Source organism: Elephantulus edwardii, unplaced genomic scaffold (assembly GCF_000299155.1).
Source record: "Elephantulus edwardii isolate Elephantulus edwardi_28Jun2011 unplaced genomic scaffold, EleEdw1.0 scaffold00001, whole genome shotgun sequence".
NCBI classification, from domain to species: domain Eukaryota; kingdom Metazoa; phylum Chordata; class Mammalia; order Macroscelidea; family Macroscelididae; genus Elephantulus; species Elephantulus edwardii.
The window spans coordinates 28558558-28583492 of NW_006399751.1; the positions used below are offsets into that span (position 1 = coordinate 28558558).

The window sequence follows — 24935 nt, forward strand, 5'->3', positions numbered from 1 at the left end:
GAAAAAAGAAAGTTCTATATGTAAAAAACATGGATCTACAAAAATGAATATCAGAAATTATAACCCAATACGTAGAACTTTTTTAAATTTAAATATAGCTTGAAAAAAAAAAGTTTATAAAAAATGAAGGCGCTCTTTAAGGAAAAGACAGGCCAACTCCTCCCATGCAGTTTCCCTCTAGAAACTGCTGGAGGGCCAGCTATGAACCATTCTAACCTGAGTGTAAATACTTTTTAAAAAAGATTTATAATATTTTCAAATAAATATGTGAATTAGAACAGCATAAATGCCAGAAAAAGAGTATTGACATATAATATTGTATGGTTCTTATATTACAGGCAGAGTTGTATATCATGTGGCAATTGATCCTAGCAAGTTAAAAATTCCTCCTATGATTCTAATTGTTGTTAAGTGTCGACTGAATCAGAATGAACTCATAGTTGATCCTCCAGTGAGTTTTGAGAGGCCCACTTTTCTCCTACGGAACAGCTTATAGATATATCCAACTGTATTCTGGTTTTGGTTTTTTATTCTTTTTTTTTCACTAGTTTATTTACAAAATTCTGATACAAACTCAAATTCTTTCAATTTCCCTCACCCCACCCCACCCATCAAATTGTACAACCCAATTATTAATCCCCTCTTCTCCCTGTACATCCACATTCCTCTGCTTCCAGCCTCTCCCACCCCTCCTGGATACTTATACTCATTATACAAATAACTGTCTTATACAATATTTATCCTTGTGGGACTGAGTTAGTTCACTCAGTATAATGCTCTCCACTTCCTCCCAAGTTAAGTAATAATTTACAAAGTTATTGCTCCTGTGTTCTGTATAGTATTCCATTGTGTGAATGTACCATAATTTCTCAGTCATTAGTTTGTGGTTACAAATTCTTAGTCATTAGGCTACCAGAACTCCTTGTTATACTAGCACAGCTACTAAAATGACAAAACAAAGAATTATTGCTGATAGTCCAACAAAAGAAAAAAAAAACCACAACAAATCATAAAAAATTATATATAAAGAATGAGGATAATAGAAAAGATTAAACAGGTAGACAATAGTGAGATTTGAAGTTAAATTAATTTAACCACATTAAAAAATGTTCTGTTCATATCCTGTGCCCATTTTACGATTGGCATGTTTACTTTTATCTTATTTTGGTGATGGAATATTCCATCAATTATAGATGTAAGTGCCTTATCAGACATGTCATTACCAAATATTTTTCCCCCCAGTCTGTGGCTTTCCTTTTCACTCTGTTGGAGAAGTTTTTGATGTTCATAGGGATTTGATTCTTAGAAGATTCCATTCATCTACTTTATTTTCTCCTGGTGGCAGGTTTTTCCAGGATGCTTGGAACTGTTCAGGTTGTGGAATAGGGCCTCTAGAGTTCTTCCAAGCTTTTCTCTGATAAAATTTATAGTCCTTGGTTTATAAGTGTATAGTCCTTACAGACATTTCACCAAAGAAGATATTCAGGTGGTGAACAAACACGTGATGGAATGTTCAAAATCCCTAGCTCTAAGAGAAATGCAAATCAAAACAACTATGCGATATCATCTCACTGCAGTAACAAAAGCACAATTCAACAGAGAAGCAAACAAATGCTAGTGAGGTTGTGGAAAAACTTTAACCCCTTATTCACTTTTGGTGGTAGTGTAAAATGGTGAAACCACTCTGGAAGGCTAGTATGGCATTTTCTCAAAAAGTTGGAAATAGAAATACCTTTTGACCCAGCAATTCTACTTCTGGGAATATACCCTAAAGATATAGAACTGCCACCCAAACAGATATATCCACACCCATGTTTATTGCTGCATTGTTCACAATAGGAAAGAGATGGAAACAACCTAAGTGGCCATCAACAAATGGAGAGTGAAGCTGTGATATATTCATACAATGGAATATTATGCAGTACTGAAAAACAAGGAACTCATATTATACAAAATGGGTGACCATGGAGAATATTATGCTGAGTGGAATATCTCATTCACAAAAAAGACAAATGCTGCATAATGCCACTGTCACTGTTATAAAACAGGACTGACATGGTGGTTGGGAAGAAACTAAGAAAAGGGGATAAATAATGTACACTGCATTGAAAGAGATGAGGGAAAGAACTGTTTAAAAGGAATATATGATTCGGTATTATTTACATGACAATAATCCAGAAGAAGAGCTGTATAGCAGAATGGACTGGGGGTAGGGGGAAGGAAATTGTGCAACAATGAAAGACTTTTTTTTTCCAAAGAAAAAAGCGAACTGAGGGGTAGGATAGGGAGGAAAATGTGCAACAATGAATGAATGGAAATCCAAATTCTCTACAAACTTTGATTTAAATATAAATTAAAATGAAAAAAGAACTTAAAGAAATGTTCTAAACATCATTTGAGAGCAGAGTTGCCCACTCTGACACGTCCTCATTCTGTTTACAATTAGAAAACAGTTATACTCAGTTGAAATCAGCAGCCTACCATGTGAGCAAGGAGAGGACCTAAAAATACTAAAAGGATACATGGCAGAAATGGAATAAAGGATAATCAAGTACACTTCAATTTAAACTATATTTTATAAGAGTGTTAAGTAGTGACATAAAATAATATAACCTAACTATGAAACTGAAGAACACTTGAAGTGCTTGCTTCAGAAGAGAAAGGATTGTAGTCTTCAATATGGATTGAAGCTTAACATCAAGAAGACCAATATTCTCACCACTGGGCCAAATGGCAGCACCATGATAGATGAAGACGAGATTAAGCAGTTACAGTTTGCTTGGCTCCACAATATTCTTAACATCAGCAATCAAGAAATCAGAAGACAAATTGCACTGGGAAAATCTGCTGTCAGGGACCTCTCCAGAGTGCTGAAAAGCAACAATGTCAGTCTAGACACTAAGGTGTGCCTGATCCAAGCCATGGTCTTCATAGTTACTTGTTATACTTCAAAGAGCTGGACTAAGGATGACAGAAGAAGAATCAATGTCTTTGAGCTGTGGTGCTGGAGAAGGGTCTTGAACATAACATGAACTGCCAAGAAAACAAATAGATCTGTCCAAGAGAGGATGAAACCATGTTTCTCCTTGGAGGCTAGGATTTTGAAGCTCTGTGTCACATACTTTGGGCACATGGCCAGGAGAGACCAGTCTCTGGAGAAGGACATCATATTTGGAAGGGTGGAGGAAGAGTGCAGAAGAGGAAGAGCCCAGAAGAGATGGATTGATACAGTAACTGGGGCAATGGGAGTTTGTGTGCTAGAATTAGTGATACTAGTGCAGGACACGGAAAGATTCTGAGCTGCTATACACAAGGTTACTATGGGTCACAGACTACTCAATGGCACATAACAACAGTTGCCTAAGGTTAAGATAAAGAGTTTTGCTACCCAGTGGTAAGGAGCTGAGCTGCCAACCAGAAGGCATGCAGTTAGAATCTACCAGTGGCTTCACAAGAGGATGGGCAAGTTCTCCATATAATTTATTGCCTCTGAAAACCTGCTGGAAGGTCAGGTATGGGTTGATTTTGACATGACAGTACCCAACAACGAATACTACCAACTTGAAAGCAGCCAGTTTGAATCTGCCACCTGAGAAAAATGGGAAATATCCCTGTATAATTTATAGTTTTTGGATCAACCTGCCGGATGGTTGTCTATGAGTTGGTTCGAAATTTATAGCAACCAATTGAATTACTGACATAAATTTTATAGATAGGTTTGTCAAGAATAAGCTGTCTAAAATAATGATGTAAAATTTTAGATCAATATTTATTGAAAGTAATGTAATTGGTGATATTTCTTTACATAAAAACTCAGTGTACAGTAGTAGACTACAATGTATAACTTAATATATATTTGTGTGCGTATAAGTGTGTTTGTGGGTGTACATGCATTATTATCAATAAGAAAATTTTAGTGATTGGTTAATGAGACATTTCTCTTTTTCTTTAAACTAGTTCATATTTTAAATCATCTATATATTGTTTAACACTTTAATGATTGAACTACAAATAGTTTACTAATAGAATAAGTTTGAGAACTTTTACCAAGAATTTTTGTTTCTAAGGAAATCTTAATCAATTATGTTATCTCCTCACCCAGGAAGTACAATTTAGAGCGTGAAGATAAAAGTCAAAGGTAATTATATTAAGTAGGGCAGTATTTTGCATATTTAGTTAAGATAGTACATGATTAACTTTAAAGTTTATAGAATATACAACATTTGGGTTAATTGGTCCACCATAGTCATATGACAAAGTATAATGTGAAACATAGAAAAGAGCAAGACCTTTTCCTCAAACAATTCAAGTTAGAAATCAGAGTTCACCCTACCTTCCTGTCACTCTCTTCTCGGTTTTTACGACGTTGTTCCTCAATTCTAGCTTCTCTTTTAACATCTTCTCCAATCCTTGTCAGAAGTAACATCTCTTTTTCTTTCCATTCCTAAAGAGTACAATATTACTACACTCTGTGGGTATTCTCTTTCATAATAATATTTTTATATTTTCTGTATCACCAATAAACTACAAGACAAAGTGCTAATGCGTGATGATAATTCTATAATTGGCTTTATAATAGTTTTATATTTGGGGTTTATAATGCTACATGGTTCTTTTATCACACTAAAGCTAAATCTTAAAATGACAAAGAGAAAATATTTGGCTCAGATTAATTGTATAAATTATCAGTCTCATTATTTTACATAACAACACCTATGTTATAACTGTGACAACAGATTAATAAATGTAAATTCTTTACTGACACACCTTGACTCAAATTATTTACAAATAAAGTAAAGGTACACAGGTATTATCACTATTTTAACTGGTTAACTCTGACCTCTTCAATTTTTCTACGAAGATTAAGTTTTCTTCTCGTCTGCTCTCGCTGTTGTCTTTCTTCTTTATCTTTCTGGATTAGACGTTGTTCTTCTGCTGTGCGCTCCAGCAGGTCTAATTCTCTTCTTATCATGTCCATATATCTAAGCAAAAGTACAAAGATTAATGAAGGTTAATTTGGTACTTTCTTTATGGTACAACGAAAAGTACCTCCTTGCTTGCTTTGTATTTCTTGATCAACGGGCATTTCAAAGTTTTTAAAATCAGTCTTGTTCGAACAATTGACATTTCAGAGTTTTTAGAATTAGTTTTGTTCATAGACTTATGTCACACTAACCCACTGGTTCACTGTGTTTACTCATTCAGCAGGTCATTCTGACATTAGAATAAGATACAAAGTTGTCATTTAATCAATTAAATTCTGGGTGACCCTTCTCTGTTGCATGAGTATCTATTGTTAGGCAAAGACAATTGGTAAAATGTGGAACAGGCTGATTAAAAGCATTTTACACAGTAAGAATATGAGTTACAAAGAATGCTGAAATCAACTCAAGTGATGACTTGAAAGATGTAAAAAACCCCAGTAAATGTAAATGCAAATATTAAAAAAAATATACTGTGTTTCTTGGCAATTTTTAAGTCCTTGTCCAAATACCTCTTGGTAGTCTATATTTTAGGTAAATAGATTTTAAGCATTATAAAATAAATCAATGAAATATAACAATTAGGTAATGAAACACTATCCTAACTAATCCTTTACACCTGATGAAGGGGGCGGGCAGGAAGGGAAGACCAAGTTATCCCTTTTCTCCCTGGAGAATGGACTTGATTACACTTTGCTACAGAATCAAAATTTCTGAAAGTATTCGAATAAAGATGAATGAGCCCTATTTCTCAGACACAGCAGATGATACTGAAATTAGATAAACCTAGAACAAATAAATTTTTTAACCGTGCACTGATTTCCTCATACTTAATACTGTCAGTCCTTAAAGATGACTCCCCTCCCTCCAAAAACTACTCTTCCTTGAGGAATGAACTAAGGAAAAACTTTACTCCTTCTCTTACTGTGAAGAAAAAAATTCCATCTGATTTTTTCTTTCAGATTTCCTACCTTCTGAATTCTCAGAAGCCCTGACATCTCTGGTAGAATTAGCCCTTTCTAGATTTCCCTGGAAAATTCCAATTTCTGTATCTATCCTGTTTTCCTTTCTCTCTTCTCCAACCTGAGGAATATAGGGCTATAAGGGAGTTAAAAATTATCTTAGTACTTTTTTTCATCTTGCCTTCAATTCTTTCAGTTTTAAAATTTTACTTGGTCCACAGGATACATATTTATACTAAGGTCAATCTTACCTGTGTCTTAATAGTTCCTGGTCCTTAATAGATTGAGGACTTTCCTGTAATAACCACTTTCGGAACTGTGAAATATCAAAAACTTCAGGGAAGTGGTTGCTTTCCTGAAATTTATTTACTCTTTTTGCAAGCATCTCCTAAAAAGAGAAAATTACATGCATACATTAAGTTTATATACTGAAAATATTGAGACTTTCCAGGAAAATGTCTTTTGGTATGCCTTTTTGTATTTAGAATATAGTAAAGTTCATGTATTTTATAAATAATTAATTTTATTTAACTGCCTTTAAGAATATTTTTAAATACATTTCTGCCATCTGAACCAAATAAAGATTTAACTTTCTGAAGAGAAAAATTAGCTATTTGGTTTTATCTGTATAGCCATTAAAAAGAAATGAAACATGGAAGATAAAAATCTCCAGATACAGAGAAAGAGAAATTATTAGAAAATCACAGAATTATTGTTTTTATTATTATTTTTATTCTACACTCTTAATCTGAGGAAACATATTTTTCCATAAAGATGTAAGTCTATCTTTTTAATTTTTGCTCAGTTCTCTTGACTCTAAAACATGAATTCTTGTGAATATAACATTCATACATACACACACACATATATGACACACACAGCACCACCACCCACTTCCCCATACCCTTACCTATGAGTTACAAATCAAAAGGAGGCTACTACCTAAGTACATTCATTTTAGAATTTAGTGTTGAATAAGAAGTCAGGAAACTTTTAAATGGAAATAAAAAGTGATTATCCTATCTTGCTTCAATAATCTGCACCTTTATTAAATATACTCTCTCCACATCTTAATATTATACGTCCTCTTTACTACTGTTTTTAAAATTGAATGAGTACAAGTTGATGTTTGTGAAGGTTCAAGCAAACAGCAAACATGTTCTAGGTGTTACCTATGTTGTTGTTGTTGTTAGGTGCCATCAAGTTGTTTACGACTCCTATAGGATATGTTTTTGTTCTTGTTGTTATGTGACATTAAGTCACCTGCAACTCTCAGAGATCCTACGGCTGCTCTGAACCCTGCCCTATCCTCACTGTCTCCTACACACCTTACCCCATTACCCTGGTCACTGTGCTAATGTTACTACATCTCATCCAAGGTCTTCCTCTGTTGTCCCTCCACCCTTCCAAGCATGATGTCCTTCTCCAAGGATTGATCCCTCCTGGCCACGTGCCCAAAGTGCATGAGATGGAGCTTCCAAATCCTTTCCTCCAAAGGGCAACTTGGTTAAACTGTCTTCAGTACAGACCTGTTTGTTCTCTTGGAAGTCCAGGGTACGTTCCATACACTTCTCCAGCACCACATTCAAAGGCATACATTTTTCTGTCATTCTTATTCCTTGACCAGCTCTGTGATGCTTAATAAATAATTGCAATGATCACGGTCTGGATCAGGCTCACTTTAGTCTCTAGACTGACATCTTTATACTTCAGCATTCTGTAGAGGTCCCTGGCAGCAAACTTTCCTAATGAAATTTTTCTTTTGATTTCCTGGTTGCTGATACCAAGAATGTTGATTGTGGATCCAAACAAGCTAAAATTTTTAAGAACCTCAATCTTTTCTCCATTTATCACAGTGCTGCCAATTAGTTCAGTGGTGAGAATCTTTGTTTTCTTGCTGTTATGCTTCAATCCAGATTGAAGACTGCTGTTTTTTAACTTTCTGGATTGATGCTTCAGGTCCTCCTCAATTTCAGTGAGCAAGGTTGCATCATCTGTATAACTTCAGTTATTGATGAGTCTTCTTCTAATTCTGATGCCACATTCCTCCTCATAGAATCTTGCCTCTTGGAAGATCTGTTTCACATAAAGATTGAAAACGCATGGAGACTGACTACATCCCTGACACACTCCTTTCTTAATTTTGAACCATACAGTTTTTGCTTGCTCTGTTCTGACAACTCTTTCCTAGTCCAAGTATAGGTTTCACATGAATATGATTAGGTGTTCTGGGATTCCCATTATTTTCAAGGTTAGCCACAATGTGTTGTGATTCACACAATCAAATGTCTTTGCACAGTCAATGAAACATAGACAATCTTCTGGTACTCTGTGCTTTCAGCAAGATCCATCTGTTATTGGCAATGGTAGCCCTACTGCCACGGCCTTTTTTAACCCAGCCTGTACATCTAGTAGTTTACTTTTGATGTCCTGTTCCAGTCATTTTTTTTGGATAATTTTCAGCAAAATTTTGCTTGCATGTGATATTAGTGATCTTCTTTGATAATTACCACACTCTGTCATATCACCCTTTTTCAGAAAGGGAAAAAATATGGATCTCTTCCAGTCACCTTGCCAGGTAGCAGCTATTCATATTAATCCCTTTATAGTGCTCAAACTGCTTTGGTTTTAACTTAAAATTTAACAACCACAATACACTCTTCCTATTGGCACCAGCTTAAGCAGATTAATAACACATTTGTTCCTATCCCAAAGAAAGCTGACCCAACAGAATGTGGAAACTACAGAACAATCTCACTGATTTCGCATGCAAGCAAGATTTTACTGAAGATTATCCAAAAATGACTGGAACAGCACATCAACAGAGAACTACCAGAAGTCCAGGCTGGGTTCAGAAGGGGTTGTGGTACTAGAGATATTGTAGCTGATGTTAGATGGATCTTGGCTGAAAGCAGGGAATACCAGAGGAATGTCTATCTGTGTTTCATTGACTATGCAAAGGCATTTGACTGTGTAGATCATAACAGACTATGGCTGACTCTGAGAAGAATGGGAATCCCAGAGCGCTTGATCATTCTAATGAGAAGCTTATACTTGGACCAGGAGGCAGTCGTCAGAACAGAGCAAGGGAACACTGCATGGTTCAAAATTGGGAAGGGCGTATGCCAGGGATGCATCCTATCTCCATACCTTTTCAACCTATATGCAGAACAGATTATCCGGGAAGCTGGGCTCTATGAGGAGAAATGTGGGGTCAAGATTGGTGGACGGTTTATCAACAATCTGCGTTATGCGGATGACACAACCCTGCTTGCTGAAACTGAGGAGGACCTGAAGCGCCTGCTGCAAAGTGTCAAGGACTGCAGCCTACAATATGGATTGAGGCTCAATGTCAAGAAGACAAAGATTCTCACCACTGGACCAATTGGCAGCATCAGGATGGATGGTGAAGAGATTGAGATTGTACACAGCTTTAGTTTGCTTGGCTCCATAGTCAACAGTCTTGGTACCAGCAGGCAGGAAATTAAAAGGCGCATTGCCATGGGAAAGTCTGCTGTTAGGGACCTCTCCAAAGTGCTGAAGAGCAATGGTATCTCTTTGGAGACTAAGGTGCATCTGATACAGGCCATGGTCTTCGTAATCACCTGTTATGTATCAGAGAGTTGGACAATGACCAAGGAGGATAGAAGGAGAATTGATGCCTTCGAGCTGTGGTGCTGGAGAAGAGTATTGAGAATACCATGGACTGCTAGGAAAACAAACAGATTTGCCCTGGAAAGGGTTAAACCGGGTGGCTCCTTTGAGTCTAGGATTCTGAGGCTCCGTCTAACATACTTTGGACATGTTGTGAGGAGAGACCGGTCCTTAGAGAGGGACATCATCCTTGGGAGGGTGGAGGGACAGCGCAGGAGAGGAAGGCTCTCTATGAGGTGGATTGATTCAGTGACTAGGATAATTGGGATGGGAGTGTCAGAGACAGTGCGATTGGCACAGGACAGAGCGGAGTTTAGGGCTGTTGTACATAGGGTGGTTATGAGTCGCAGGCGACTCGACAGCACATAACAACAACAACAACAGTAGCAATTTCATTACTAAATTACATAATTTACCACTGAAAAACAAATACACATTATGACTCTATGGATCCATGTTCTCTTCTTGGTACAATGAGATAATTTTTAAATATTCTTATTTTAAATTTTTGCTTGAATTTTATATATATAAAATTAAAGGTTAGAATATTTTAAATACAAGGAACTCTTCCAAATGCTACATAAAGAAAATGAATTAAAGTATTTAACTTACTTGTTCTCTTAAATAACTTCTTTCAAAGTCTAGTTTTAAACTGGTAAGATATTGTCTGTACTTATTCCATTCCCTCAAGGAGCATATAATCTAAAATAGACAAAGCAAAAATATATGAATACATACATTTAACAATAACAGAACATACTTCCAACAATGGAAAACCAAACAAAAACCCTCCTATATTTTGAAAACATATTTTCTCTCAAAATTAATAATTTACTTTTGTTAATAATTTTCCAGAATTATCATACTCTACACCTGCTTATTATTAGGAAATTTTTATACTGATGATAATTCTTTTTAATTATAGCTTGATGGCACATAATAACAACAACAACAACCATAAATAGTATGTTAGTATGTTCAACTAAGTATTAAAACCATTCCCATGATCTTACCCTGCAAGAAGGTAGTCTATCAAGCTAAATATTTTCCTACTTTTCCATTATGATACATAAATTTTAAAAAGTAATGAGGCATAATCCTGAATGAGTGTACAATGCCATCGGAGGCAAAGAAAGAAAACTCTGATATAGCTGAGGGTATGAGATACTACCTCCCCCAACAACAACAGTCATGTTCAACACGGCAGAAATAACAAATTCTGGGGAAGTTAGAAAGAGATTAGAACATTATTGAAGGAGTCTGGTGGTTTCTCAAAAAGCTGAAAATAGAAATACCATTTGACCCAGCTCTCCCACTACTGGGAATATACTGAAAAGAAAGCAGATCCTCGACTCAAACAGATGTCTGCATACTCATATTGCCACTCACAATAGTGAAGAGATGGAGGCAGACCAATTAATTTAGAAATAATGGTTATTTAATGTCCTTGGCTGAAATCTTGAATATTTAATGGCATTTAAGAATCCTTTCAGAACTAGCTCAAAGGTAATGTAATCCTCCTCAGGAGGTTCAGAAGAAAGCTGATATTAAGTTTTGAAGGTTTTTATTGATTAACAAGAAGGAATCGTCAACCCACTTTATTATCGTTTGTGATGTAGCCACCTTTCTTTAACTTCCTTAGGATATCTTTACGCTTATAGTAATCTTTTAAATGTGGATCATGGAGACTTTTATACTGGGTTTCCAAAAGTCGACAATAAGGATCGGTCAAGTTAAAATCATAAGAAGGTCGAAAAAGCTGCAAAAAAAATCATAAATATTAAAAATACATACATTAATTTGAACATCAACATATTTAAATGACTAAAACAATACTTATTACAAGTAAAACAGGCAGGAAGTACTTGAAATAACAACATAAACTACTTAAGTTAAGCAAATTTAAGTGTCTTTTCTTTCTTCTTCCCCTATTCTAAACATTTATCTCCACGCAATTACTTCTTTATCTGTATTTCATCAGTCAGAACAGAAATACAAAGAGAAAGAAAATACAGGAATACGGTATGATTTGTTAGGAAGTATAAACCTAGTGCTAGAATTCTTTCTTTTCTTACCCTTCTCCCAGGTCAAAGCACTACATCAAAGGCAAAAAAGTTGGTAGTAACTATTATTCTATATCAATCATCTGTGAGTAAAGAAACATAATAGAAAATGTCTATAATTCATGGAAACAATATTACCAACAAATATCATAAGTAAAACTTAAGTTATAAATATTATATAGACTATTAAGGAGTTACTATATCTTACAATTTTAGCAACCCAACAATCAATGACTACAATGGAAAATTTGTATTATATAGTCATAACAACAATAACATACTATGATAGATTTGGAAGAAGGAGTGGCATCCACTTCCTAAACAACATGTCTCCGGAAACTCTATGAACTTTAATAAATGTCAATAGATGTACAGGGGCTTCAGGCCTTTTGTTCATAGGGTCGCTATGAGTCATGCTTGAGTCAAAGGAAATCAACAACAAAAACAACAGCATAGTTCAACATATTGGAGAACATAGGATAAAAAAATTACAGATATTAAGACTTCTTTATATGTGTAAAATTCACCTTTGTGTAATAATTGTTTATGTATAAAAGAAGGACCTGTGGATGAGATAGATTGACTCAATGACTAGAGCAATGGGGTAGGTATGTCAGAGACAATGAAATTGGCCCAAGATGGAGCAGGTTTCAGAGCTGTTGTACACCGGGTCACTATGAGTTGCAGGCAACTCAATGACACATAACAACAACACAATAGTCATATTTCCATGGTTGCCATTTTAGAAAAAACAGTTGGGTTCTTTAACTTCATTTTTTAATTAAAATTTCCCAAATAAGCTTTTATGATGGGAATCCTTTAAACACTTATCATTATGAAGATGATGATGATAATGGATTATGGAACCTCTGAAAAGGAAGTATAGTATGGGATAGTATGAGATAGGATAGGGATGAGAGTTGTCCTAATACCACTTTTGTAAAATTTAAAAACAATTTTTAAGCCTGTTTGTCTAGGAAGCTAGGAAAATGAAATTTAAGTTCAAAGTAATATCAAAACAGGAACTGGCTCAACTATAATACAACTACAATAGGAATAGTGCTGGGTTCACAAACTTGAGGGCAGCTGTCCTCTTGGCAGATAGACAAACCAATTTACACTACCACACAACACCTGGCGCCAAACAAGATCAGTCTGAAGGCATCATTTCGCGACCTTTATAGGTGATCCTACTGTAGCTACAATCTCAATCTAATTCCTCAGCAGAGATCCTAGGCTCAATAGAAGGGAAAATGCTTTGTTGGTAGGCAAGGGGTAGGTAGATGGAGGGAACATGATGGGATGCTGACTTTCCTTGTCTGGTAAAAGTTTCTGACTTCTTCTATCATCAGATGCTAATGCTTCTCTATGGGCATGAATCAGCAGGTTGGATTTCCTGATTACCAACGCTTTCCAAAGTTGGCAGATAGCTATCCCATAAAGCAACACTTTATCACTAGACTAGATAGAAAGTCCATATCTTTCCTTAAACAAAATAATAATTATGAGAAAAAGAGTAGATTTCTTTTTTAGATGATGACTTTTAGCTGCCAACTTATTTTAAATGTTGAAATTAAGACTATGACAAAACACTTATTTCTAGAGGTCAAATTGGTGATATTGATCAATGATTATGGAATATATTTTAAGAAAATTATTTATTACAGCAAATATAATCCTTCAATTATTAGTTAACATAAAATAATTAAAAATTGGCAGCCTAAAAGAGGAGATAAAAAACTTAACTTCATCAAGTGGATCAACCTGAAAGAAAAAGAAGGATCTCACAAAGTCAGTCCTCAGAGAGCTATTATCTGTCATGATGATGAGATGACTATTTGAAGGGAATTTATGTAAGTAAGAAGTATAGGGAACATCTGAAAAAAGGGAGTTCATGAGTGAATTGATGTTCAGCAGAGTTGAGAAAATGGCATTACAACAAACAGTATATTTGAATTAGGGATAAAGTAGAGATTAAATACATTTGCTGAAGAGACAAACAATATATTTAAGAAGAGACAAAGTAGAGTTAAGCTTCCACACTTAAGATAAGTGATATCACTAATAAATGAAATTCCTTTCAAGCATAATTTAGGAATGCTATCTTCTGTGAGTTACAACAACATACACTGTATTAGAATACAGTAAATTATGTAAAAATATAATTACTTAGACACACCTACAAAAGCTAGCTTTCCTAAATTAATGCTTGAAAGTTAATTTCATTTATTAGTGATATCATGTATATTAGTGTGTAAACTTATATCTTCTTTGTGTCTTCCTTATATATTGTTTGTCTCTTCAGCAAAAGTATTCAATATATAGATATTTTAAAAGATTTTTAAAATATATAGGTATTTAAAAAGAGAAATTGTACCAGCAACAAAGGCACTTTAAGAAATTGTGTTTCTTAGAGTATAAAATATCAAGTACCAACCAGAAGACATTTTGAATTACTTTCTGATGACATCATAGACAGTGGAGGGGTTATGGGGTCACTCAGAATTTCTTGTAGAACTTTTTATGATAGTGATCACAGTGACTACTTAAACACTTGAAATATTAATAATAAAAATTAAACCACTGCTGTTGAGTTGATGCCAACTTGTAGTGATCCTAGGTTGTTAGATGCCATCAAGTCAACTTTGACTCATAGCACCTTTATGACCAACAAACTGAAACCATGCCCTATCCTGTGCCAGCCTTTTAATCTCTATCATGCTTACTTGTACTGTTGGTGTCACTGTATCAGTCTCTCACTTTGAGGGTTTTTCCCTCTTTGGATGACCCTCTATTTTTCCAAGCATGATATCTTTTTCCAAGAACTGGCCCCACCTCACAAAATGTTCAGTGCTAAGGAGCATCCTAGTTTTACTTCCTCCAGGTCAGATTTGTTTCTTTTGCTGAGTCCGTAGCCCCATACAACAGACCAAAACTGCACCACAGGTTTCTAAGACTATAATTTTAAGGAAGCCTACTTCCACTTCTTTCTCCTGTCAATTGGCTGATGGGATCAAACCACCCTCCTTCTGGTCAGCAGAATAGTGACCATGGTTCCTGAATTACACAAGAAGAATGAACACTGACAACTAAGCTAATAGCTGGGAGGCTTGTGCTAGTAGCTTGAAGACTGGAATCATGAAAAGGTTCAGGAGATACACATTACATCCCAGTATGATTAACTTCCAGTGTGATCAAGCGTGGAGTATGCTCTGAGTGCATTCTAAATATGAAGGAAAGAGAAATCAGTTGGGGGTTTTGATATTTCTGTAAGGATTTTAAAGAAGGGTGTCTCTACGGTATGACTGGAGTGGAAATTTCAGGGTATGACAAATTTTGAGAGCCTGGGAACAATGCTACAGAAGTAGTGATAAGGTATATGTTGGTATGCATACAATACCCAAAATGAAGAAAGCCAGGCTCTGGGTTCCATAAAAGAATGGAGGGGAACTGAAGTTAGTTCTGGAGTCCAAATCATGAGGGGAGGGGCAAGTACCCAAACAAGTAACTAATTTTAACTCCACTTTTTTAAAATTTCAAATTTAGTGTGTTAAACAGAATTTGACTCTAAGCCTATTCATAAAGAAGTGTTTGTAATGAGAGTGACTACTGGTTGAAAGCCTATTAGTAGATGCTAGGCACCCCAAAAATCATCTTTCAATCAAATGTGGGATTCATTTTTTTAATTTCACTCAACTAAAAAAGCTAAAAATCTAACTGGTTTCTGATTTTGCTGATACTCAACTAGATGGAACTGTGTGGCATACACTCAGCTTATTAGGTTAAGTGGGTGTTTAATGTGTGTGTGTGTGTGTGTGTGTGTGTGTGTGTGTGAGAGCGTGTGTGAGTTGCTGAATTTAACTGCAATTAGAAAATGTCATGTTTGTAGAGTTCATTTACTAGTGACCCTCTATCATTGGGTTTCTAAGTTGTGAATCTTTAAGGAGTCTATCTTTTTTCCATTGAGATTTTAATAGGTCCCAACCACCCACTTCTTGTTAGCTGCCCAATGCTTATACTGGGGCTCCCAGCAAAAGTCAATTTCAAAATTTGTTTACCTTTTCACTTAACCTCGTTGTATAAAACACCGTATTGCTCCCCGGGATCACGGGCAGCTTGACCCCAAGAGGTAGATCCAAGAGTTGAGCTGCTCCAACTGTTGGAAAGTGGGTTTTTTGTGCTCCCTGTCGGATACAATTGGAAAATTTTTGTCTTTTCTTTTAGGAATTACTCCTTTAAATTGGGCCAAACTGCTCCAACATCTCGTAACTGGTATCTCTAAATAAACCTAACCATCATTGGTTCAGGGTTGGTGGGGCCCTGTCAGAGGGAGACCCTAGAAAAACCTCCCACTCCATGGTCACGGCCCTTCAGTGGCTCAGCCTGTCATGTCCAGCACAGACCCGAGCCAAGGCAGCTGCAAGCAGGCGCGAGAGCGACGGTTAGAGCCACATCGGCGCCCACCCGCCTCGCAGAGCCGGCCCTGCGGCCTTGCGGAGGACCTCCTGAGTGACAGGGCAGCCACTCACATCTCCACACAGTTGGCTGTCCATCGTCAGGCTGCTAGTGGCCGTCTTGGCGGCGGTGTTGGCAGGCTTGGAGCAGGCGCTGAGGTACAGCTCCATGGCTGGCCTGACTGCCCGCTGCTCACCACACTGGCCTTCCCTCGCACCCCTTCCCTGTCGAGCACCCTGTCCCAACTGGGAAGGATCACTGGCCCAGTATCTAGGGCCACACCCTCTCAGAGTTCCAGATTCTGAACTGTGGGGGCCCCAGAAAGGCTGTTTACATTCCTTGACTGCAGTTTGAGGGCCCAAGGGGCGGGGTATAACCTATCCCAGAGCCTCTTCTAGGTACACCACAGTAAAAATTCTGTCTCCCTGAAACCATCACCTCTTCATTTAAACCATCATGAATAAAGTAGGTCAGTGGCTAGCAGTCTAATTTCACAGGGCTCCTGAGGAACTATGATTAACAAACACCTGGATGTGTGCCGACCAGAGGTCCAGCTTTCCACCTCTTCCTGCCACAGATACTACGAACATTTCTTTTACAGACATCTAGATTTCTTACGGATCCATTTCCAGGTAGCATAAATTGACTGAATGTAGGCTCATTAGGGGAACCTATTAGAATGGCTGCTCTGTAGGGAGATGTGCTGCTAACCTCAAGGCTATCTGGCCTTTGGAATTCACCAGAAGCTCCATAGTAGAAAGATGGGCTATCTCTTCCTGTGAGATTTACAGCCTTGAAAACCCAATAAGGGGCCGGTTACCAGCAGATTCTGACTCGAAGCCACTGAGTGAGGAATACAGGCTAATAATTGTCATTTAGTCTTTCTTCTCTTGCTCTTTTCCCTTCACTGTTGTCTCCTTATCCCTGTCTCCCCTTCTTTATCTCCCTCTTCAATATTGATGAGTGCTTTCTCAGGACCAGTTATTCTGATAAGCACCAGGAATAAAGTATTGAATAAAACATCATCCCTGGCTTCAGGAAGCTTATTAGGCTGTCTTTGAGAGTAAAAGTAGTTTGAACTTAGCCTCATGGACTCTGATCCATTTCTCTTATTTAGAGACCCTTTAATAAATACAGTCCCTGTATTTACTAAATACACTAAATGAAGTATAAACACTTTCCCTCTAGTAAAAGAACTAGACTCTTTAATAAAGGGTCTGGTGATTTCTTGACCCTGTGGTAAGTATAGCTACCATATACTGAAAATTTACTCCACAAGTTGTGCTAAACATTCACCTGAATTAATCATCGTAACATTCTTTCCTGTAATTCCCACTGTTTGCAGAGATAGAGGAAGAATGATAATCACTGGTAAGGGGTGACCTGACACCCTATTTTACCTGCTCTGTTTGTTTCAGTGCCATTTACATGTTTTGTTGTTGCTGTTGTTAGGTTTCTGCTGGTGTAGTTGGCTCCAAGTCTTCAGCAATCCAATGAAACTTTACCTAGGCCTGGGCCTATGTTCATAACCATCACCATATTTTAGACCTTCATTGTAGCCACTTGAAAGTCTGTAACTAGGTGTTTTCTCTTACAGAACAGCTGATAGGTTCCAATCATGATATTACAATAACAGCCAAGCATACAATCATTGTGCCACATTAAAAAAAAATATCCCCAAAACAAAATAATAAAAAACCCTCAAACAACAAGCCTCCTAAATTAAAAATTCACTTACATTCTTTTGGCAATCAAAAGACAAATTACTCTGGGAAAATCTGCTGTCAGAGACCTCTCCAGAGTACTAAGAAGCAACAATGTCAGTATAGAGACTAAGGTGCGCCTGATTCAGGCTATGGTCTTCACAGTTACTTTCTATGCATCAGAGAGCTGGACAATGACTAAAGATGACAGAAGAAGAATCAATGCCTTTGAATTGTGGTGCTGGAGAAGAGTCTTGAACATACCATTTACCACCACAAAAACAAATCTAATTTGGAGACAGTGAAACCAAGTCTCCTTGAAGGCTAGGATTTTGAAGCTCTGTCTCACATACTTTGGACATGTGGCCAGAAGAGACTGGGACTTAGAGAAGGACATCACTCTTGGTGGAGTGGAAGGACAGGAAAGGAAGACCTCAGATTAGACAGATTGACAAAGTAACTGGAATAATGGAGATAGATGTGTAGGAATTAGGAATACTGGCTCAGAATAGAGTAGGCTTCAGAGCTGTTGTACATGGAGTTGCAATGAGTTGCAGGTGACTCAGCAGCACATAACAACAAGAACATTTTGGTTGTGTTAAAACTGTAGTTGCAGACATGATGTTTCCCATGAGAACAGTGAGTTGTCCTTACATATTATCAGATTTATTATCCACTAACTATTCCACAGAAGAAAAATGGGAAATCTCCTGTGTGATATGCTGCTTCTGAAAACTTGCTAGAGGTTTCCGACTCAACAGTACCTGACAACATTATCAGATCTAGTGGAGTAGTGGAGGTCAGCATGCTGAATGGAGCAGTCATGGGTATTCCTGTACCTGATACTGATAACCTACTGATCTTAACATTTGGCTAGAGTCACAAAGAACTTTATGCGAAGCTATGGTTTTAATTGGATTATGAGGAAAAGCCTAGGTTTCAACTGGATGTAGTTGACTTTGTTATCTGTCACACTATATAAGAAGTAGTAGTAACAAGGGGAAGGCTGAGTCTGACTTCTACCATCTTCATAAATGGGAACTTTCTACATTAATAACATCCATAGTTCTAAACAAATATTTACATGGCCAGACATACCACTGTCTCTATACTGATGCAAAAAATATCGCATAATGCAAGTCCAGAAGTCCCAAAACAGATTAACATCAAGACACAATTCCTCAATTAGTTCAGACAGCTTCTCAGCCTATTACAATTGAAAGTTTAGGTTCAGGTCAGCAGCATAAGTAAACCTCTGGTTTCCTCAATCATTCATCAAACTTTCCCTCAGAACAGTTACAAGTAAGCTGTTTCTTCAGCCATCCAGCAAGTAAGTCCTTTAACTATGGCTCCATTTCCAGGGTTCCTCTGGCCATATTTTACCATAGTCTCTTTACAGCAGTGCCACACTCCCTTCACTGTCTGCCACAGTTTCTTCACTCTCCCTCCATCATAATTTTCCCCAGTTTGGAAAGTACTTTCTTATGTTGATCCCACAGCTGATGATGATTTGCAAATGTAGCAGAAGACCATGACCTCAATGGAGGCTAACACAATAGATAAAAAAGTCAATTTTCAAGGTTTCTGGCACCACACACACAATTTAGCATCAGAGGAGAGTAATCTTGGTTTCTGTGAAACATTTACACAAATGACATACTTAACAAGCTGTGCTGCAGTGATCTTGACTGCACATCAGCCTCCACTAAGCTCATTTGTCATGCTTCCAGCATGACAGTAGTTTTCTTGCTACATATTTAGCTCTTAGCCACTTCATATTTCCAAAGATAATTCATATACTTTATATCTTTTGTTTGTTGTTGTTGGCTTATTTTTTAAATAATGTAGTAGAATGTCTATCTGTGTTTCATTGATTATGCAAAGGCATTTGACTGTGTGGATCATAACAAACTGTGGCTGACTCTGAGAAGAATGGGAATCCCAGAACATTTAATTGTGCTAATATGAAACCTATACTTGGACCAAGAGGCAGTAGTCAGAACAGAGCAGGGTAACACTGCATGGTTCAAAATAGGGAAGGGTGTACGCCAGGGATGCATCCTTTCTCCATACCTTTTCAACATGTATGCAGAGCAGATTATTCGAGAGGCTGGGCTCTATGAGAATTGTGGCATCAGGATTGGTGGAAGATCTATTAACAATCTCCGTTATGCAGATGACACAACCTTGCTTGCTGAAACTGAGGAGGACCTCATGCACTTGCTGTGAAGGGTCAAGGACTGCAGCCTTCAGTATGGACTAAGGCTCAACATCAAGAAGACAAAGATTCTTGCCACTGGACCAATTGGCAGCGTCAGGATGGATGATGAAGAGATTGAGAGTGTTCACAGCTTCACTTTGCTCGGCTCCACAGTCAACACTCTTGGTACCAGCAGTCAGGAAATCAAAAAGCGTATCGCGATGGGAAAGTCTGCCGTTAGTGACCTCTCAAAGGTACTCAGGAGCAACAGTGTCTCTCTGGAGACTAAGGTGCGCCTGATACAGGCCATGGTATTTGCAATCGCTTGTTATGCATCAGAGAGTTGGACAATGACTAGGGAGGACAGAAGGAGAGTGGATGCTTTTGAGCTGCAGTGCTGGAGAAGGGTACTGAATGTACCATGGAATGCCAGGAAAACAAACAGATTCATCTTGGAGAGGATTAAACCAGGCTGCTCCTTGGAGGCAAGGATTCTGGGGCTTCGTCTGACATACTTTGGACATGTTGCCAGGAGGGACGGGTCCTTGGAGAGGGACATCATGCTTGGGAGGGTGGAGGGACAGCGCAGGAGGGGAAGACCCTCTATGAGATGGACTGATTCGGTGACTGGAGTAATCGGGATGGGTGTGTCAGAGGCGGTGTGGTTGGCGCTGGATAGAGCAGGTTTTAGAGCTGTTGTGCATAGGGTCGCTATGAGTCGGAAAGGACTCGATGGCACATAACAACAACAGTCTTTGTTTACAAAACAGTTGGCTCAAATCATAGGGCTGGTCAACAATAATGATTTTGTGATTTGCAGAGCAGAAGGCAGTTCTTTCAATACAAGGTTGGTTGATCCAGGACAACACCAGGTATATGGGTTTCAACTGTCACGGCTGGAGTCTCAGGGTTGCTTTCTCTATGTGTTATTTTATTATCCATTAGTTTTTAGAAGAGAAAAACAGCAATCATAAATTTTATGGAATGAGACACTTTTAAAAATGAAGTATTAGCACTGTCTGGATCACCTTCAAGTTGTATACAAATGAGAACATCACGGTGGTGAAGATCATCCTGGACGTGTCCCTATTCCAGGAGTAACTTGTTCACACAATTCTCCATTGCACTTGTCTTTGGAGCCTAACATTTTTGGAAGTATGATGCCTAAACCTCGTAAATGAAATCATTTGACCTCAGAAAATTTTATACATTTTCTATGCTTCTTCCTCTGCAGTTGCACAGCCAGCACAAGTACATTTGACATGCAAATTTCAGCCCTTGTTACCAAAAAATAAAGCTTTGCTAATATTTTTTAAAAATGAGGTGTGAGTCTCTGCACACATTAGAGAGATGGTGAAGGAGAGAAAGACCCTCAAGCAGGTAATTGACAAAGTGATTACAGCAATGGACCTGAGTGTATCAGAGATTGTCAAGATAGCACAAGATAGGTCAGGGTTCAGCTCTGTGGTTCATAAGGTCGATATGACTTGTACTGAACTTGATAGCATCTAACAACAATCAAGGAAATGGATATTGTAAGGTTAGAGACAGCTTCATTCCTAGATCTCATGGAGCATTGGGGTGGGTAGACAATTAAAGGATTGTCAGGTCACTTTAAAGCCAAACAGGGGTAGGCCCTAAAATGGGACCATGAAAGGAGGTCTTAGAGAGCTCTCTAAAAAGCTATCACATCTGTACAGGTCCTCTACAGCCCCATGACAGGTATTTACTAGTAGGCCTAAGGCCACTGCTGGGTAAAGGACTATCATTTTAGAACATGATAGAATGCGAAAGGAGAAGAGTAAAGACTAGTTGTGACCTATTAGGCACTTCTAAGTCTATCTTTTATTTAACTATAAATATCTCTGAAATGATTGCCCCTGCTTCATTTCTGCTTTCATAAATCTTATACAGTCCATTTAGTCATCTTTAAGCCAGCACCAATAAAATTAAAGTAAAAATTCTGGCTAATGTAGTACCTAATTTAAACAAACAATCTCCCTACTAATATATTAATTTCTTACTTTTATCAGTTAGTTCTATTGCCTGTCATTTTAGAAAAATATATATAACGCATGTGTATTATGTGTGTATATGTGAGTATGTGTTCTTCTTATTGCCATTTTCTATTGAGTTGGAACAGAAACAGAGCTGAGTCTCCAGCAGGATTTGAAAGGCAGTTAATTGCACAGGAGGATATTGTCCATCCTGCTCTCGTGGAGCAGATGGTGGATTTGAACTGTTTGTTTTTGGGATTGCATCACAGCTTCATACCATGGGGCCACTAGAGCTCCATATATACTTATTGTTGTTATGTGCTGTTGAGTTGCCTGTGACTCATCATGACCCAATGAAAAATAGCTTGGAACTTTACCCTAACCTGAGCCAATCTCACTGTGTCAGACCCACCGGCACCATTGCCCCAGTCACTGTATCAATCCATCTCATCTAGAAATTTTCTCTCCTACTTCATCCTTTTACCCTCCCAAGCATGCTGTCCTCCAAGTTGCTTCTGACAATAGGCCTAAAGTATTTGAGATGGAGCTTTAAAATCTTTGCCTTCAAAGAACAACTTGGTTTCATCCTCACCTTCACAAACCTATTTTTTTCTCTTGGCAGTCTATAGTATGTTGAATACTCTTCTCCAGCACCACAACTCAAAGGCATTAAATCTTTTTCTGTCATTCTTATTCATTGTCTAGTCTGTCTCTCTATATCTATCTATCTATCTATCTATCTATCTATCTATCTATCTATCTATCTATCTACCTACCTATCAAGTAGAAAAATGTGCAATCTCTTTTATTTACTGCCTCTGTAAACTCCCTGGAGAGTCAGCTATGAGTCAGTTCCATGGATGGTACACAAGAACAACAACAAATGCATATATATAATATTGGCAAAAAGCTGTTTGGCAATCTTGAAGGCACATGGTTCAAGGCCACCAGCTGCACTACGAGAGGATGGGCAATCTCCTGTGTGATTAACTGCTTCTGAACACCCACTCAAGGGTCAGCTATGGGTTGGTTTTAACAACAGCAACAACATATGTTTGTAAATAATATACATCTTCAATAACTATGTGTTTCACACTGTTCTAATTATGCTGTAGCAAGTGGTTTTTGTAGTTGACATAGAACTAGGTACTAAAAGGTAGTAGAAACCCCTTTGATCAAGGGATCTGAACCTTGCCCTCTCCTGCACCTTCCTTACAATCTCTGCAAGGCTCTAGTCCATTGTTACCATCACTATGTCAATTTGTCTCTTTGAGGGTCTTCTGCTTATTTGTTGGCTCTCTACCTTTCTCAATCTGACGTCTTTTCCCAAGGACTTGTCCTTCATGAGAATATGACTAAACATGTGAGAGAGTTTTCCCATCTGTGTGTCTAAGGACTACCTTCAAGTCACATGTTGTTGTTAGGTGACATCAAATTGAGTACAGCTTTATAGCAAGCAACCCTGTGAACAAATGATCTGAACCCTGTTCTATCCTGCACCATCCTCACACTTCCTGACACAGTAGAGCCCATTGCAGCAGTCACCAGGTCAATCCACTTGGTTGAGGGTGTTCCTCTCCTTTGCTGACCCTCCACCCTTCCCAGTATCATGTCCTTCTCCAAGGAATAGTCCCTCCAAGCAACATGCCAAGACTATGTGAGGCAAAGTCACATCATTCTTGCCTCCAAAGAGCACTCCAGCTCCAAGACATATCTGTTTTCTTGGCTATCCATGAGATGTTTAGTGCTCTTCTCCAACACCACAGATAAAAGGTGTCAATTCTTTTTCTAGTATCCTTATTCAATGTCCAGCTCTCAGATGCATAGCAAGTCATTGACCTAGTCTGAATCTGACACACTCTAGTCCTCACACTGACATTACTACTTTTCACTTTTTTTGGATAAGTCCTTAACTGCAAGTTTTCCCAGTGCAGTGTGTCTCCTTATTTCCTGACTGCTGGTACCAAGGATGTTAATTGCAGATCCAAGCAAGATGAAGCTGTTGACAGTGTCAATATCCTCTCCATCCATTATTAGTCTGCCAATGGTAAGAATTAATTGGTTCATTGGTAAGAACCCTTGTCTTGACATTGAGATGCAATCCAAACTGAAAGCTGTATTTCTTGATCTTCTGCAACAAGTGCTCCAAGTTCTCAATTTCAGCCGCCAGTGTTGTACCTAGATGCTACTACATTCACTCTCTTTTAAAATATAATGACAATGACTTTTAAATAAAGTATATTTTCCCAAGATTATACTTTTAGTACATGATATGATAATCTTAGAGATGTCAGTAGCTACTAACAGGATTTCAGTAGGTGATGAGCGAGAGAAAAATAATTTAGAGAAAAGATGGGAAGTAAAAATTACAGTTTATACAAGAAAGAAACAGAAAACCAACTGAAATAGAATATAGGAGAATGCTAATATAAGAAGAGATAACTAAGCAGAGGAATTAATTGTGACAGAAAAGGAATAGATTTTAAAATATGCAGTGCCCTGGAAGCCAAACTAGTAAACTTTACTAATTCCTTATATCTTAATGAGAGGAAAAAAATCCCCAATCTTTGCAATGCTCTTTATTAGCATATTTTATTAAATTGAGTTAATCCTGAGGAGCCTTTTTTAGGCTGTAAACATTTTTACAAGTCCAATTATAAATTATTCTCTTTAAACACTGTATTCGACTAATGGTATTTTTCCTATGGATTGTCCAGTTATATGTTTTCCTATCAGTCTTATAGACTTATGCTTGATTACTTAATTTCTTGAAAATTTGTAGATCAATTAAATATTTTCCCTTCAAGTCTTTGGAAGTTTAGCACCACAGCAACCACAAGTTACCTCAGTACAGCAAATGGACAGAGACCAGTGTTGTACCACTTAGAATGTTTGGCCAAAAATAATTAAAACCAGGCC

At 37.7% G+C, this 24935-nt stretch overlaps 1 protein-coding gene across 1 annotated transcript in view; it reads right to left on the reverse strand.

Moving 5' to 3' along the window:
- FSIP2 (fibrous sheath interacting protein 2) overlaps positions 1-16313 on the reverse strand; it is a 101276-nt gene extending 84963 nt beyond the window's left edge. The window contains exons 1-7 of the mRNA XM_006878945.1: positions 16191-16313; positions 15720-15845; positions 11196-11357; positions 10211-10300; positions 6196-6332; positions 4841-4982; positions 4334-4444 (exon numbers count right to left, since the gene is read on the reverse strand). Of these exons, the coding sequence (XP_006879007.1) occupies positions 4334-4444; positions 4841-4982; positions 6196-6332; positions 10211-10300; positions 11196-11357; positions 15720-15845; positions 16191-16286 (864 nt within the window). The 5' untranslated portion in view covers positions 16287-16313. The remainder of the gene's footprint in view (positions 1-4333; positions 4445-4840; positions 4983-6195; positions 6333-10210; positions 10301-11195; positions 11358-15719; positions 15846-16190) is intronic.
- Between the last annotated feature and the right edge of the window lie 8622 nt (positions 16314-24935).